General features: G+C 41.5%; 1 protein-coding gene across 2 annotated transcripts in view; it reads left to right on the top strand.

Moving 5' to 3' along the window:
* The window catches only part of SNX9 (sorting nexin 9), a 52,937-nt gene extending 38,861 nt beyond the window's left edge, over positions 1-14,076 (top strand). For both annotated transcript variants that reach the window (XM_082215254.1, XM_082215253.1), the window contains exons 12-19: positions 590-693; positions 959-1,062; positions 2,998-3,075; positions 4,329-4,405; positions 5,528-5,617; positions 8,581-8,695; positions 9,323-9,414; positions 12,109-14,076. In XM_082215254.1, the coding sequence (XP_082071380.1) occupies positions 590-693; positions 959-1,062; positions 2,998-3,075; positions 4,329-4,405; positions 5,528-5,617; positions 8,581-8,695; positions 9,323-9,414; positions 12,109-12,156 (708 nt within the window). In that variant the 3' untranslated portion in view covers positions 12,157-14,076. The remainder of the gene's footprint in view (positions 1-589; positions 694-958; positions 1,063-2,997; positions 3,076-4,328; positions 4,406-5,527; positions 5,618-8,580; positions 8,696-9,322; positions 9,415-12,108) is intronic.
* Positions 14,077-14,436: the final 360 nt, after the last annotated feature.

Genomic DNA, 14,436 nt, shown 5'->3' with positions numbered 1-14,436 from the left:
CACTAGTAAATGACCTCAGGCTGTTAAAAGTTTCATATATTAATAGGAGCACCTTGAACTTGGCCCGACAGTAAATCTGCAACCAGTGCAGATCTCTGTGCAGGGGTGTTCTATGCTGGCAGAATCTCACTCCTCTCGTGCTGTGGCATTCTGCACTAACTGTAGCTTTCAGATCAAGCACAAGTGAAGCTTCACATAGAGCACATTGCAGTAATCCAGTGCTGAAGTGACCAGTGAATGAGCTACACTCAGCTTTCAAATAGCCACGTTAAAAATTCAGTGTGAAACTTCCCCAAGATTAAATATATATTTTTGCAGAAAGGAGCTTTCTGAAAAAGAAGCTGAAGAATAATAGATGTTAAGTCACATATGTGGCTGTCTGGATCACGGCTTCTTTCATGCTTGATTATTGTTTTTCATACCAGTTTTGAATTGAGAACTAGGAGGAATCTGAAGATCTATGGCAGGCCCCTGCCCTGCTCAAGAAGCGTATGGGAGCAGGCCAAAGTCCCTATGTGATTGAGACTGTTCAAGATGTCACTGCAAAGCGTGTCTTGTGTCACATTGCCACACTTGTTCTTTTCCCTAGGAATGGAAAACCGGTAAAAGGAAGGCAGAAAAAGATGAGGTTGTGGGTGTTATGGTCTTTTCTACTATGGAACCAGAAGCACCTGACTTGGATTTGTTAGAAATGTAAGGTGTTAGATTCTTCGTTTTCATGTCTTATTTCAAAATTGCTGTTGCCTGCTTTTTAAAAAAAGTGCACATGTATTTAAAGCATATTTAATCTAAAATGTAGAACTAAAATGTAGTTTTCACTTTGCAAAAGGGATGTAAACTGTACTGAGGGCATGTGGCCTCCTAGTCAGTATGCAAAAAGGGGAAAAAAATCCAGATAAAAAATGTTCACAGTAGAAAATGAGAAAAACCCTGCATAATTCAGTTCTTCATTATACAGTGAACAGAAATGTGATGCAGTTGGGAAGTTCACTAAAGCCATGGATGATGGAGTTAAGGAGTTGTTGACAGTGGGCCATGAACACTGGAAACGCTGTACAGGACGTAAGTGTTGGAATATATTTAACACAATGAAATTTGTCATTTCTTGACTATTTTTTTAATGTGTTTATACAATGTGTAACAGGACTTACTTTGGCAAAAGACTAGAACTACTAGTGCAGTATTCATTAAATGAATGAATCAATTCCATGTAAAATATGCAATCCACAAAAGTGACTGTGCTTGCCTCATAAACACTTGAAAGCTCTGGTTCTGACAGACGTTGCTTTTGGAAGTTGCCCCACAGCTTATGCATTCTTATTTTTTAACCCTGCTTGTTTTTTTTTTAAGATGTTTGAATAAGTTCTCAATATCTGGAATGTGTGTGTGTGTGTGTGTGTGTGTATGTGTATATATTCTGGGTTTAAAGAGTTCTTACACAATGGTTTTTTCTCCTTTGCATGATTTTGCAATGAGTATGTGTTTATCTACTGTAGGCAACTTTATTTACAGAATACTTGGCGAACAAAATGAATTTTCAAAGCTAGTAAATGTTTTAGATCTTGGTGTTTTGAAAGCATAAACGAGCTTGCCAGAAAAGATCACAGCAGAATAAACAGAGTCATCCAACTTGGTATAGCTGGATTAATGCCAGTTTTCCAAGATCCACCTTTTGAATGAATTTGGAAATGAACTATTGTTCATATTACTGGTTTGGTTGTGTAGTGTGACAGTTTGCATACATGATTCATTAGCCATTTGTAGTATGTTTTTTAAAAAGCACAAGTTCTCTAGAAAAGTATTTTCTGTGTGAAAGACTCAGACTACTTAACTGACCTGCACCAAGCTGCCATTTGAAAAGTAAATACATTACAGAACTGTTTAATATAGCCCCATAGACCTTGGACTTCAGAAATGAGTTTCCCATTAGATCTTGAGGTCACAGGGGACACTGCAAGCTTGGGCCAAGCAGCTGAAGCACTTGTATACCCACGGATCAAAGTAAATGAACTAATGGCACCAAGAGGGTAGTGCAAGTACTAGTAATCAAGCCAGTGGATGTGAAATACAGTGGTACCTCAGGTTACAGACGCTTCAGGTCACAGACTCTGCTAACCCAGAAAGAGTACCTCGGGTTAAGAACTTTGCTTCAGGATGAGAACAGAAATCGCGCGGCAGCGGGAGGCCCCATTAGCTAAAGTGGTACCTCAGGTTAAGAATGGTTTCAGGTTAAGAACGGACCTCCAGAACAAACTAAGTTCTTAACCCAAGGTACCACTGTAAATGTGAGGAGAGAGGTGGAGAATACAGGGACTATCAGAAAGAACTTTGGCTGCCTGCCATACTGGTGTTTATTTAGGTCAGGGGTTGGCAACCTAAGGTCCATGGGCCAGTAGTGGCCCACAAGGCTTGTCTAACCGGCCCATGGTGACCCCTGCCGCCCCCTGCTCTTACCGGCACGGACTGACTTCCGGGTTGATGGTGCCTGTGTGCATGCGCATGGGTGGTGCTCCAACCCGGATGTGCGCCGGAAATAGCATGTGCACACGCGTGTGGGATGGAGAAGCGCCCATGTACATGCACACACGCTAATTCTGGCGCTGACTGGTTTAGCAAACTATTGCCAGTAAATCAGGATCTCTGATACATGCATAATGCTAAGTCAAGCTTATTTGAAACAAAGTAATCTCAGCAGAAGTCCTCCTCTTTGCTGCATGGGAGGTGGTGGCAGGGCAAGCCCCCCACGGGGTGCCTTCTTGTCACCCCCTCAAAGATGGCACCCTTGGCGCCCTGCCCCCCTTTGCTCTGCCCCTGATGGGAGGATGCGGAGGGGAGTTGTATGAGATCCGTACTGTACTTCACTTGGGCTCATTGAAGCTCATCTACGTAACCCTGCATAGCTACTAAACACTAGCACTGCTTTTAAACAAGCTCATTGCATTTTTCTGGCTTTACCAGATTATATCTTAACGTTAAATCCTTTTTTTTCCCTTTCAGCATTGCCCAAGGAATACCAGAAAATAGGAAAAGCTTTACAGGGTTTAGCAGTGGTTTTCCATAGTAGTGGTTATCAAGGTATTTCATTCTAGCTCTGTTTTGTCTTTCAAAGCAACTTCACCTGTTTCTAGTATTTGGGCTGCATTAATTGGATGAGCTCGGAATAAATATTTTGGGTTTTTACTGGACTAAACTTCCTTCAAATATCAGGTAAGCTGAACATATGAAAAGAGCCCGGCTGGATCAGGCGAAAGACCTAGTCCCGCACACTGTTCTCTTAGTGGCTACCAAGATGCTTATGAGTCCTTCCCTGTCATGCTCCAATTTATAAGGATTAGATATTGGGGTTAAATATTTGTTTTAAGCAAAGGCATCAATACTAGAAATATGATTTATTAATATAAACTCTGTTTGGAGAGTTATATTGATAGTGATTTCTTAAAAGATCAAAATATTGTGGTTTACTGTTGTAACCTCCCTTCCAGTAAGACTTTTACACAGGACAGCCTCTCAGACCAACTCAATCACTGGCTCCCTTCTGATTTTTTAGCCAGACATGTATTAGCCACACATTGTGTATTGATACTCAGGCCTTTTCCACACACCTGCCTCAGCTGTTTGCTTCTCATCCAACTCCTCAACAGCCTTTCCTTAACTGATAGCTAACTCCCAACTGTCTGGAACATCCAGTTAATTGTTGTGACCCAGAGCAATCAGACTAAAATTATCTGATCCAGGCCCTTTATAATGAAATCTTAAAGCAGCTATCTCCTCTCTCCAGTATCAGCTCTGCAGGCTTTGAACTCTGTTGCAGAGGTCACAGAACATGTTTTCATTCCAAACATAAACACGTTTACAGCATTTCTTTGCAACAGTAAACAAAGAATAGGTGAATTAGACTACATGAAATCCCTGCTGTTTTGCCCCAAAACTTAATGTGCCAAACTAAACCCCAGCCTTGTGTTGATATGTTCAGCAGAAACATTTGAACATGTGTGGCTAGGGAAGGATATGAAAAATATAAAGATGCTATCATTTAATTTTGTCATCTTAGTCCTGATAGTTTTCTAGTTTCAAACTTATAATTACTGGTATAATTAAAAGCAGTTTATTTTTCCTCATGGATTGGTTTATTCTTCACATTTGAAGTAAGTCTTAAGTAAGATTTTTATATTAAGTATTGAAGTATTAAACCTTCTACTATAGAAATCACTGCATGTACCAACAAACACTTACTTTAAAATGTAGATGTTTCTACATGTCCCATTTTTGTTTGTTTCAGTGACTCATTTTGACGTACTTGAAAACCTCTGTGTCGCATTTGTTTTTAGGAGAGTCTGACCTCCATGAAGCAATAACAGAAGCAGGAAAAACATATGAAGAAATTGCCAGTCTTGTAGCAGAACAGGTGTGTCATACTACTACATTTTGGGGGGGAGTCCATGGGTGAGTCCAAATGGAGCAGGTGTTTGCTTACATGGTGAGCCACCTTCTTCTGAAGCAGGTTGGGGAGAAGAGAAACAAGAGGTCATGTTGTACAAGTGGGCAAAGCTCACTGGATGGCTGTCTCCCTAGGAATGCATAGCATACTTTGAGTTATTATAAAGGTGCTAAGAATTTAGCAAGAGTTGGTGATTAAAAAACACTTTGAGGTTCCCCCCCCCCCCTTACAATCAAGCAGTATATAAATGTTATGAAATAAAATCTACCACCATTGTCATGGTATGCAGAAGCCTGCTTCTGTATCAGTAAATAATTTTTATTTATATCCCGCCCTCCCCAGCCGAAGCTGGGCTCAGGGCGGCTAACAACAATCAAAATAATCCAACATTCTAAAAACATTCATTATAAAATTAATTAAAATCAAATTAATGGCAACCATTAAGCAACATTCTGTGCAAATTGCCAGAGGAGGGGGGTCAGGCTGCGCCCTGATCAAAGGCCTGGTGGAACAGCTCTGTCTTGCAGGCCCTGCGGAAAGATGTCAGGTCCTGCAGGGCCCTAGTCTCTTGTGACAGAGCGTTCCACCAGATTGGAGCCACAGCCGAGAAAGCCCTGGCTCTAGTTGAGGCCAGCCTAACCTCTCTGTGTGTAACCTCTTTGTGTGTAACTGGGAGCTGGGCATGCAACTCCTAACCTGCTAGCTCTATAAAGTGCAGGGGGCAGGGGCTAGATTCAGCCACACCAACACACATTTGCAGGATATGTGCCTCTTTCTAAAGGGCTATGGGCAACCCCCCCCCCCCGAAATCTTATACCCCCTGTTGTATTAAAGCCTATTTTTACAAAGATTGGGTAAAATACAGTGATTTATGTTCACTGATTTTATATTTGAATTTGCTATCTTTTTTTAAAGTAACAATTTCTTACATGTATCCATTTGCAATTTGTAGATGAGCTGCCATTTTTCAGCACTCAAAATTTCATGGTCCCCTCCCCATTGGTAGTCTTTTGATTTTCAGTTTAGATGTGGAGTTTGTATGACCTATTGTTATGGAGTCAATAACTGGATTTCCCCCCTCTTTATCAGCCAAAGCAGGATCTTCATTTTCTAATGGAAACCAATCATGAATACAAAGGATTTCTTGGTTGCTTCCCAGATATCATAGGTGCTCACAAGGTAAGGAGCCTTTTTCACCATGACTTTTAAAGAGGTGGGTGCTGCTTATCATAGTGTAAGTTATGCAGACTCTCGGTCTCTTCAGGAAAGGAAAAGGGGTCTTGCTGCTACCTGCAAAGTTTTGGAATGTGTGTATTTTAGTTGGTGTTTGTATTTGATTGGTTGCTGAAGTGGATGGAAGTATTTTTCCTGCTTGTTTTTAGGGTGAAGGGGTGTTCTGCCTGCCCTTTTCTGCATTGTTTGGGGAATTGCTTTACACCTTGAAGGTTTGGCTTTTGATGTTTGCTTTTTTTGGTTTGGGTGTATGTGTTTTGTCTGCAGGGTGCTTTTTTTTTGCAGGGGGGGGAGCAGTCCTGAGCACCACCAGTTTTTCTACTGGGAAATGGGTATTTTGTGTTTCCCACAGCAGGTTCTTGGATTTCCAGATGTGCCTGCAGACCAAGAAAGGTTGGGGGTTCTTGTCCTAGGGCAGGGGTCGGCAACCCGCGGCTCCGGAGCCGCATGTGGCTCTTTTACACCTTTGCCGCGGGGATCCTTGGGGACACTGAGCAGAAAAGCAGAAGTGTCAGAAAGAGGAGGGGGATGGAGCTGGGCAGCCGAGCCGGGCAAAGCAAGGCGGCGGCGGAGCTCGAGAGGAGGCGGCTGCTGGGATGGAGGAGGAGGTGGCGGCGGCCGGAAAAGGGCTGCTGCTGCTGCTTCTGCCACCGGAGGGAAGTTCTGCCAGGCGGCTTCATGGCTCATAGCTTCCCCCGGGGTAGGACGGGCGGCGAGGGGGAACGCTCTCCCAGGCCACGCTCTCCTCAGCCCCGCGCGCGAGGCACCTAAGGCGAGGGAGAGAGAGCGCGCGCTCGAAGGAAATTGCGGGGCGGGGTTTGTGTGTGTGTGTATGTGTGTGTGTGAGAGAGGTGGCGGTGGTGCTTCGGGATCCTTTTCCGTGCCTTGCTTCTGAGTAGCCACTGAGTTGAGGGAGAACACCTGAGGTGAACCACAAAATGGGCCCGCCCTCCCTGTCAGGGAGGAAGGGGTGAATAACGTCAGTGACGAGGAGGGGGTCCAGAGGTAGCCAGCAGGAGATTCAGGGGAGCACGAGAGCAATTGCAGGGGGGGGGGCTGTTAGGCACCAAAATCCTGCATGCGGGATTTCCCCCGTTCTCTCGTGCCTATGCAATTCCTGCCCTTCTCCCTTCCCCCTCGAGATTTGCTGCAGCAACAAGCAAATGAAGAAAGGGAAGAGTATTAGCTGACATGTCCCCGGATCCCATGGAAAGCCCCACAGATTCCTTAGCTTACCAGCTCTTTTTATTTTAAGTTAGCTTCAAACCTGTAATTGTGTAGGTGTATGTATGTATACATATACACACATAAATATTCATATCTCTTCCCTCTCACCTTCCTTTCACCCAGTTTCACTGGCACTGGTTTATAAATGCTGCTATTTGGAAATGATGAGAAAGTTGCACCAGCAGAAGGAATGGATATGTGCTGTTAGTAAAAAGAGAGAGAGTTGAACTGCAGGGAGGGACAGACACTTTTCTATGTATTAATTTGTATAATGCCCTCTATGCACATGGTGCTTTGCAAAAAATGGATATGAGCGGTACCATACCCCTCTTTGCTATCTGAAATAGACTCAGGGAAAAGAGAGAGAATGGGGGAAGGGGAAGAATGTGTGGTTATTTACATTTGGCTTGTTTTGCGGCTCCCAGGTGTTTTTTTCTTCGGAAACGGGTCCAAGTGGCTCTTTTTGTCTTAAAGTCTTGCAGACCCCTGTCCAAGGGGTATTTGGAGAAGGGGTATAGCTCAGTGGCAGAGCATCTGCCTTGCAGGCAAAATGGCTCAGCTTCAGTCCCCAGGTGTGGCTGAGAAAGATTATCTTCTGAAATACTGGGGAACCACTGCCACTGAGTTTCAGCACTACTGAGCTAGATGGTCCAGTGGTCCGACTCATAACAAGGCAGCTTCCTGTGAAGACCAAGATTAGAAAGCCTGCATAGAGTATGTGTGCACTGTTTAGTTCTCACACTTGAGGAAACCCCAAATAGTCTCTGTGGTTTATAAAGTGTGATGGAAGCTGAGAGCTTCAGTCTCTATTTTGAGAGGACTTTCAGGAGCACTTTGCTGTGGAAGAAACTAGTGGGGAGCAATTCAGCATAACATTATGGAAATTGTTCCATCAGTGCAAGCATATCACATTGCCAGATGGAACAATCCTCCTTCTCCTCCACCTGCATATGCTGTTCTAGGGGTTTTCCTGACCACCCAAAGAGCCAGTTGTGAGGTTGGCAAGCTGAGAAAATGCTTTTGAGCTAGCACAAGTCCTTAGTTGAATCTAGCCTTAAGATATTAAATATCCACATAGACAACCTCTAATTTTGGTTGATTATCTGCCCCACAAAACCCAGGCATTTTATTCAAAGTCAGGCTGATTACGACAAGTTAGGTGTTAACAGTGTTGTAGCTGTGTTTACCCTTTGTGACTGCCCCCTCCAGGATACATGAAAATGGCTAAGCATCTTTCGTGGCTATGCTTTAATGTATTTTAGTAGCTTAAATTTAAACTTAATTTTGAAACTACTGATGGCAGATTCATAGTCATCTGATGATGACCTGAAACTACTGCCCACTGCCTTTCCCAAGCCAGTTTTGCAACAGCGCTGCTTGCTGTGCAGAGGATTGCAGTTCTGCATGCATAAATAGCAGTACAAAACTAGTGTACATTGCAGCTTGGTTTTGTAGTTCCCATGGCATGCCCCATGATTGTGTGAATTGGTTTGGAGGAAGATTAAGTATGTGGTGGTTGATCCTAGCATACAACACTCCTACTTCCAGGCTTTGTAAATATTTGAGGGAGGGGAGGGAGTCTTAGGAAATAGAATGCAGATACAACACAGGCAAATGAAACTAATTAATTTAATTTGAGATGCTTTTCTGTTGATGCTTTATGTGATGTTTTGTCTTAACAGGGAGCAATAGAAAAAGTGAAGGAAAGTGATAAATTAGTTGCTACCAGCAAAATCACCCCACAGGATAAACAAAACATGCTGAAGCGTGTAAGCACCATGTCATATGCACTACAAGGTAAAATGTACTTTGCATTTAAATGACATGGTTTCCCCTGTTAATTGGGAATGGGGATAGAAGGGGATTGGTGAAAGGGAATTTTAAGAATAATTTTAGTCACATTACAAATATGTGATGTTTATATGGTTTGGGGTGCAGAATTAATTGGTGTCCCCTCCGTCTCTCTGTGTGTGTAGTCAGAAAGGAATCCCTTTCACTTGCTTTCTGGAACTGTAGCAGTATTTGTCTACTGTATTAAATGAAGTCTTCTGTATGCTTATGTAAGAACAGCAGTGTCAAACAACATAAGCCAGGCTTCTGGGTTGACCTGCATATGATTGGGGAGTGTAATCTGAGGTGACATTGGGTGAGATAGTCAGTCTTTATTCTTGATTAGTTAAGACAAAATACTTCAGTCTCAAATCTGCCTTTCATTGGCTCTACCAGTTGGGTGGGGTATAAATAATAAAATTGTTGTTGTCTGTTGTTGCTGCTGCTGCTGCCATGCCTTCAACAGAAAATGGTTTCCTACCCATCCACTGCCATAAAGTGCAAATCTGGCATTTTGCTTGGATTCCTAAATGAGTAAAATTTATTCCTTTTTAGAGTCAGACTTCAATATGTGCTCTGGTTTTGATTTTACAGCTGAAATGAATCACTTCCACAGTAACCGAATTTATGATTACAATAGTGTGATGCGCTTGTATCTGGAGCAACAGGCACAGTTCTATGAAACAGTAAGTTGCAATGTGTCTTGAACTCTCTCTGTCTGCACTTGCTTATTCTTCCAAAATTTCATATTTTTTCATAAAAATTATACAAACCACTTGATTGTAAAAAAGCAACAATCTTCCATGGACTGTTTCAAGTGCATTTGTTCTCAAATGCTCATCGTGTGCTTGAAATTGTTGACTTGAACTATGGTTAGTACAGAAACACTTCATGTGGTGAACAAATTTATTTTTAAAATACAGGTTTATGAAGTAATAGTTCTTTCATCCCCTCATTGGAAAATGCTACTTGGCACTGCTAAGTCTTCCTCCACCACATACTTCGCATGACAAGACTATGCAGCTGCTGCTTGCTTTTTGGCTGGGATTCACAATGAATTGCATTTGGCAGTTCATTAGCAATTCTTTTCATTCCTTTCAGAGAAGGGATAATGATTAAGCTGTATGCAGTTATTCCGCTTAATTCTCTCTAATTTCATCCCTTTTATACCTTGGAAAGTGAAGACGTGTAGTGTTAGCTGGGGGGTGGGGGGTAGCAGCTTCTCTCTTTTCCTCCCTCATAGTAACTCCAGCATTTATTTATGTATTTGTACTGCCCTTAACCAAACAGTCCCAGGGCAAGTCACAAAGACGTTACAGTTAAAACAAGTACAGTGTATATTAAAATCATAAAACGAAACTACAAAACAACCAATAACCAAGTAATAAAGCATCAGCACCAAACAGCAGTACATAGCAAAGCAGGAGGAGCGACGACCCTCACCCAAAGGCCCTGGGTAAGAGGTGCATCATCACCAGTCGTCAAAGCATCCAGTAGATGCACAAAGTGCGCCTCAGAAGGAAGGTCATTCTACAACCAGGGTCTGCCACACAGAAAGCTGTCCCTTGACCACAGAGATGGCAGCTCCTCTAACAGGACACAGCAGCTCCTCCTGTTTATCTTAATATCCTGGTAGGTCAATGTGGAAGGAGCTGCTGCTTCAGATATTTGGGACAAGAGCTGTTTACAGCAGAACAACAGCATTATTATTATTATTATTATTATTTAGTATTATAAAAGGGGCATTGGTCACACTGTGGTCTAAACCACTGAGCCTCGCTGATCTGAAGGTTGGCAGTTTGAATCTGCATGATGGGGTGAGCTCCCGTTGATCTATCCCAGCTTCTGACACCCTAGCAGTTTGAAAGCACACCAGTGCAAGTAGATAAATTCCTACTGCTGTGGCTGAAAAGTAAATGGTGTTTCCATACGCTCTGGCCTCCGTCACAGTGTTCCATTGCGCCAGTAGCGGTTTAGGCATGCTGTCCACATGACCCAGAAAGCTGTCTGTGGCCTGAAGCAAGAGGAGTGCCACACCCCATGGTCACCTTTGACTGGACTTTACCTTTACCTTTTACCTATAATTACAAAAATAAATAGTAAAAACTACAGAAAAAAATCCCAAAGTGTACACACACGCATACACACACACAGTGCTTTTTTCTGAGGGGATGCCGGGGTATGCATACCCCTAAACATTTTGTGAATCTAAGTTTGGCCTCATTGAGGGGCAGTATTTCAACATGAGTAGGAAAATGAGAGTACCCCTAAATATTTTAAATAGAAAAAAGCACTGTGTGTGTGTGTTCCCACCCAACCCCACTCCCCAAAAAGATAAGCAGAAAATTACAATGCCAAAGCCTGAGTGGATGTTTTTACCTGGTGTCTTAAAAAGATAGTGATGGTGCTAGGCATGCCTCCCTGGGGAGAGCTTTCCATAAACAGGAAGCTTAACACCTAAAATTGGGCTCTCCAGCTAGTTGGAAACTATTGTTGTACATGTCCAGCCAGAGACATCCACCAGCAGCAGCTCAGCTGCATTCTGCACTAGTTACAACTTCAAAACCATGTTCAATGGCAGCTCTATAAAGAGTGCATTGCAACAGTCCAATCTGGAAGTTACCAGAGGCCGGCTCACTATTATCAAGTTAGCCCTGGCCAGGTAGGGCCAGAGCAGGCAAACAAGCCATAAGTGGAAATAGACACTACTAGCCACTTACTCTACCTGGGCCTCAAGTGACAATAATGAATCAGTGTGTACCCCCAAGCTACAAGCCTGTTCCTTCCAGGGAAGTGTGAATCAATCAAAGCTTCAAAAATGTGTGTGTGCATATAACTTGAAAGATGGAAGTTTATGTTTCTAACCACACAAGTAGGTCTAATCACCAGACATTGTTGCCACTGGAAAACTCTGATACCTGTCTGGAAAGAATTGCCATTTTAGGTAACACAAGACAACTGTTCATCCTTTCTCCTCTGGGACTACTTAGTAAGCAGATTTAATTATATGGTAAATTGCCTTTTAAAAAAAATCATCTATATTTTTATTCATGATACAGCAACCTTTAAGAGTGTTAGAATATGCTTCAAATGGACAAATGTTTGAGCTGTCAAAGATATCAGGTTTCTTGAACAGCATGCAGAATAAATGATTATAATAGGTCTATACAGTTTGTTTACCTTTTCTATGTTAATGGAATGAATTGTTTAAAATGTTCTCATAAGAGCTTTGAGATAAGGTTTATTTTATTTATTACAATTTATATAACGACTGTAAAAACAACCACCTCCAAGCGGTTTCAAAAACAAATAAACCTGAATAATTCTTAATATATGGGGGTATCTCACTTTTTTGTGTCATATTTGTTTGTCTATTTCAGATTGCACAAAAGCTGAGGCAGGCTCTCAGTCGCTTTCCAATGATGTAGATACAGAGACAGATAATGAAGAACTCCAAAGTGCTTTTCTGATTTTTGGTGGGGCAGTGCAAATAAGTTAAGTCTTTGCCATCCAAAAAGCCTTTTTTAAAAGAAATAAAATGCAAAAGAAAGTGAAAACTTCAGGAGTTTACTTTGTTAACCTAAATGCCTTGGATATTTATGTATATTTTTATCCTATATGCTTTCCCTTCCTACCCACTATCTTAGTAGAACTGGAAAATGCCCTATATTAGGGAAGGGTAACCTATGGCTCTCCAGTTGGAGCTAGCTCCCATCCTCATTGACCATTGCCTTGGTTCCAGGGCTGTGGGAGTTGGAATTCAATTACATCTGGAAGGCCATGGGCTCCCCTACTCTGCTCTATGCTAGGGCTTCAAATTGCCAAATGGTTTGTTGCCAAGGGTAACATACTCTATTAGAGTATTCTGTGTCACCTGATTAGATTTTTTAAAATACTTTATCCTGATTGCTGAAATGCTTTCTAGCATATACTTTTTTTGTTACGAGCCTGCTGTTGAAAGCAGTTTAGCTTCCCTCTCCTGTAGCAATGGTATACAAAATCTGAAATAAAGTTGCTGACGCATATGAGAATCTTTTAATATCCTGTCCTTGAACCACAGATGCCTCAAAACTTGAGGGCTAGATTATTATTTTCTTCCTGTCTATATGAGAAAGAAAAAGAGCTGAACCTAAAGACAGCCATTCCAAACATCTGGAAGATATTGTTCCATCCAGTAATTCTGAGCCATGCACTTTGGTTAACTACCCAATAGTCATGGTTGTGTGTTTGGAGCCTTTTTGCTCTGTCCTTACCAAGTGTGTAGCATCAATAGTGTCTCATGTCCCATCACCACTGCCATGATAGAAAATGTTTCAAGGTCACTGCCAGATTCTGGGTGCTTATATAATAGCATGATACTACATTTTTGATCCACTTTAAAACGATCCCATAATGGCCAAAATTCATTATTTTTTACCTCTGGAAAACAGACCATTTATTCAGGTGTTGAATACAACATTGGCTTATAAAACAAGTATCTACTTCAAAATGCAACTATGCTTGAAATGCTATGTTCAGGCCACTGGTGTTAAAACAGCTTTTGCATACCAACAGTGGGCAATAAAGGCTTGAAGGTGTGTTGCCACAAATTTTCTCACTGTACCACAATACAACTTCCATTAGAATTAGTCTTCACTGCATAAATAAACATTATTTTATTTACCAAGTCATTCTAAGAGAGTAGTACTCCCTATATGTTCTGTTGACTTGTGTGCTGTTGTCATTTTGTGTGTGTTAGAGTAATAAAGAATCTCTGTCTGCCATGATAATATAATGCTGTACCCCACCCCACCCCAAAAAAAACCCCACAAAATCCTAGAAGGTAAACATGGCTCAATCCTCTCTATTGTCAGGTGTTTAATTATTTTTCTACATTTTTTTGTGTTTTCCTATTAATTTAGTTTGTCTTCCAGAATTCCATAAAGTGTTATGATACAGCCATTCAGATATGTACAAATTGTAAAGAATGTGTATAAATGTTTTATGCCAAATGTAATGAGATCTATCTTGCATGTAGAAACAATTTATGAAGTTACTGCAAAGTGTATAGTAAATTCTAAGGCACTTTTTCACAGCACCACTTTTCCAGGATTTGTATATTCACTTTTTGTGTCAATCTTTGTTACTGGTTCGCTGAGGATTTCTTTTTACCAAACTTTAAATTGATCCTGATGACAGAAGTTGCAGACTTACCATCTTTAACAGACAAACTGGGACAGAAGAACAGAAGAGATGGTTTCAGTGTGGAAAAGCCATGTATGTAGCAAGACCATTTGAAAAGGCAGATCTGTAACTTCCCAGCAAATTAAGTCTTTAAATTGACAATAAATATTTATACATAAAAGAAACTTTGTGACCCCCACCATTATTTTGCTACTCTATAAAAACAGGTGTTTACAGGTACCACCACATCTGTACTTTTCACCAAGGACACATCTCCTATTTTATTTTAGGATGCAGTTTTTGAACCAAAGTTGCAATTTTCTCCTGGCAGTAAGAGGCTTCTTTTAAGTGCTTGAAATCTACAAAGCTTCTGCACAAATATCATTCTAGTTACCGTATTACATCCTGAAAGAGCTTAAAGTTGCCTTGAATCTTGGTAGCGTGAAACCTTATGTACAAACATCATCTCCAGATTTCCTTATATATCTCATAAGAAATATATTTAGGGGCATACATCTGCTTCTACACAAAAACTCCAATAATAT

This window comes from Podarcis vaucheri, assembly GCF_965113315.1.
Source record: "Podarcis vaucheri genome assembly, chromosome: 3".
Lineage (NCBI taxonomy): Eukaryota > Metazoa > Chordata > Lepidosauria > Squamata > Lacertidae > Podarcis > Podarcis vaucheri.
This window is presented reverse-complemented; position numbering and strand designations above follow the sequence as displayed.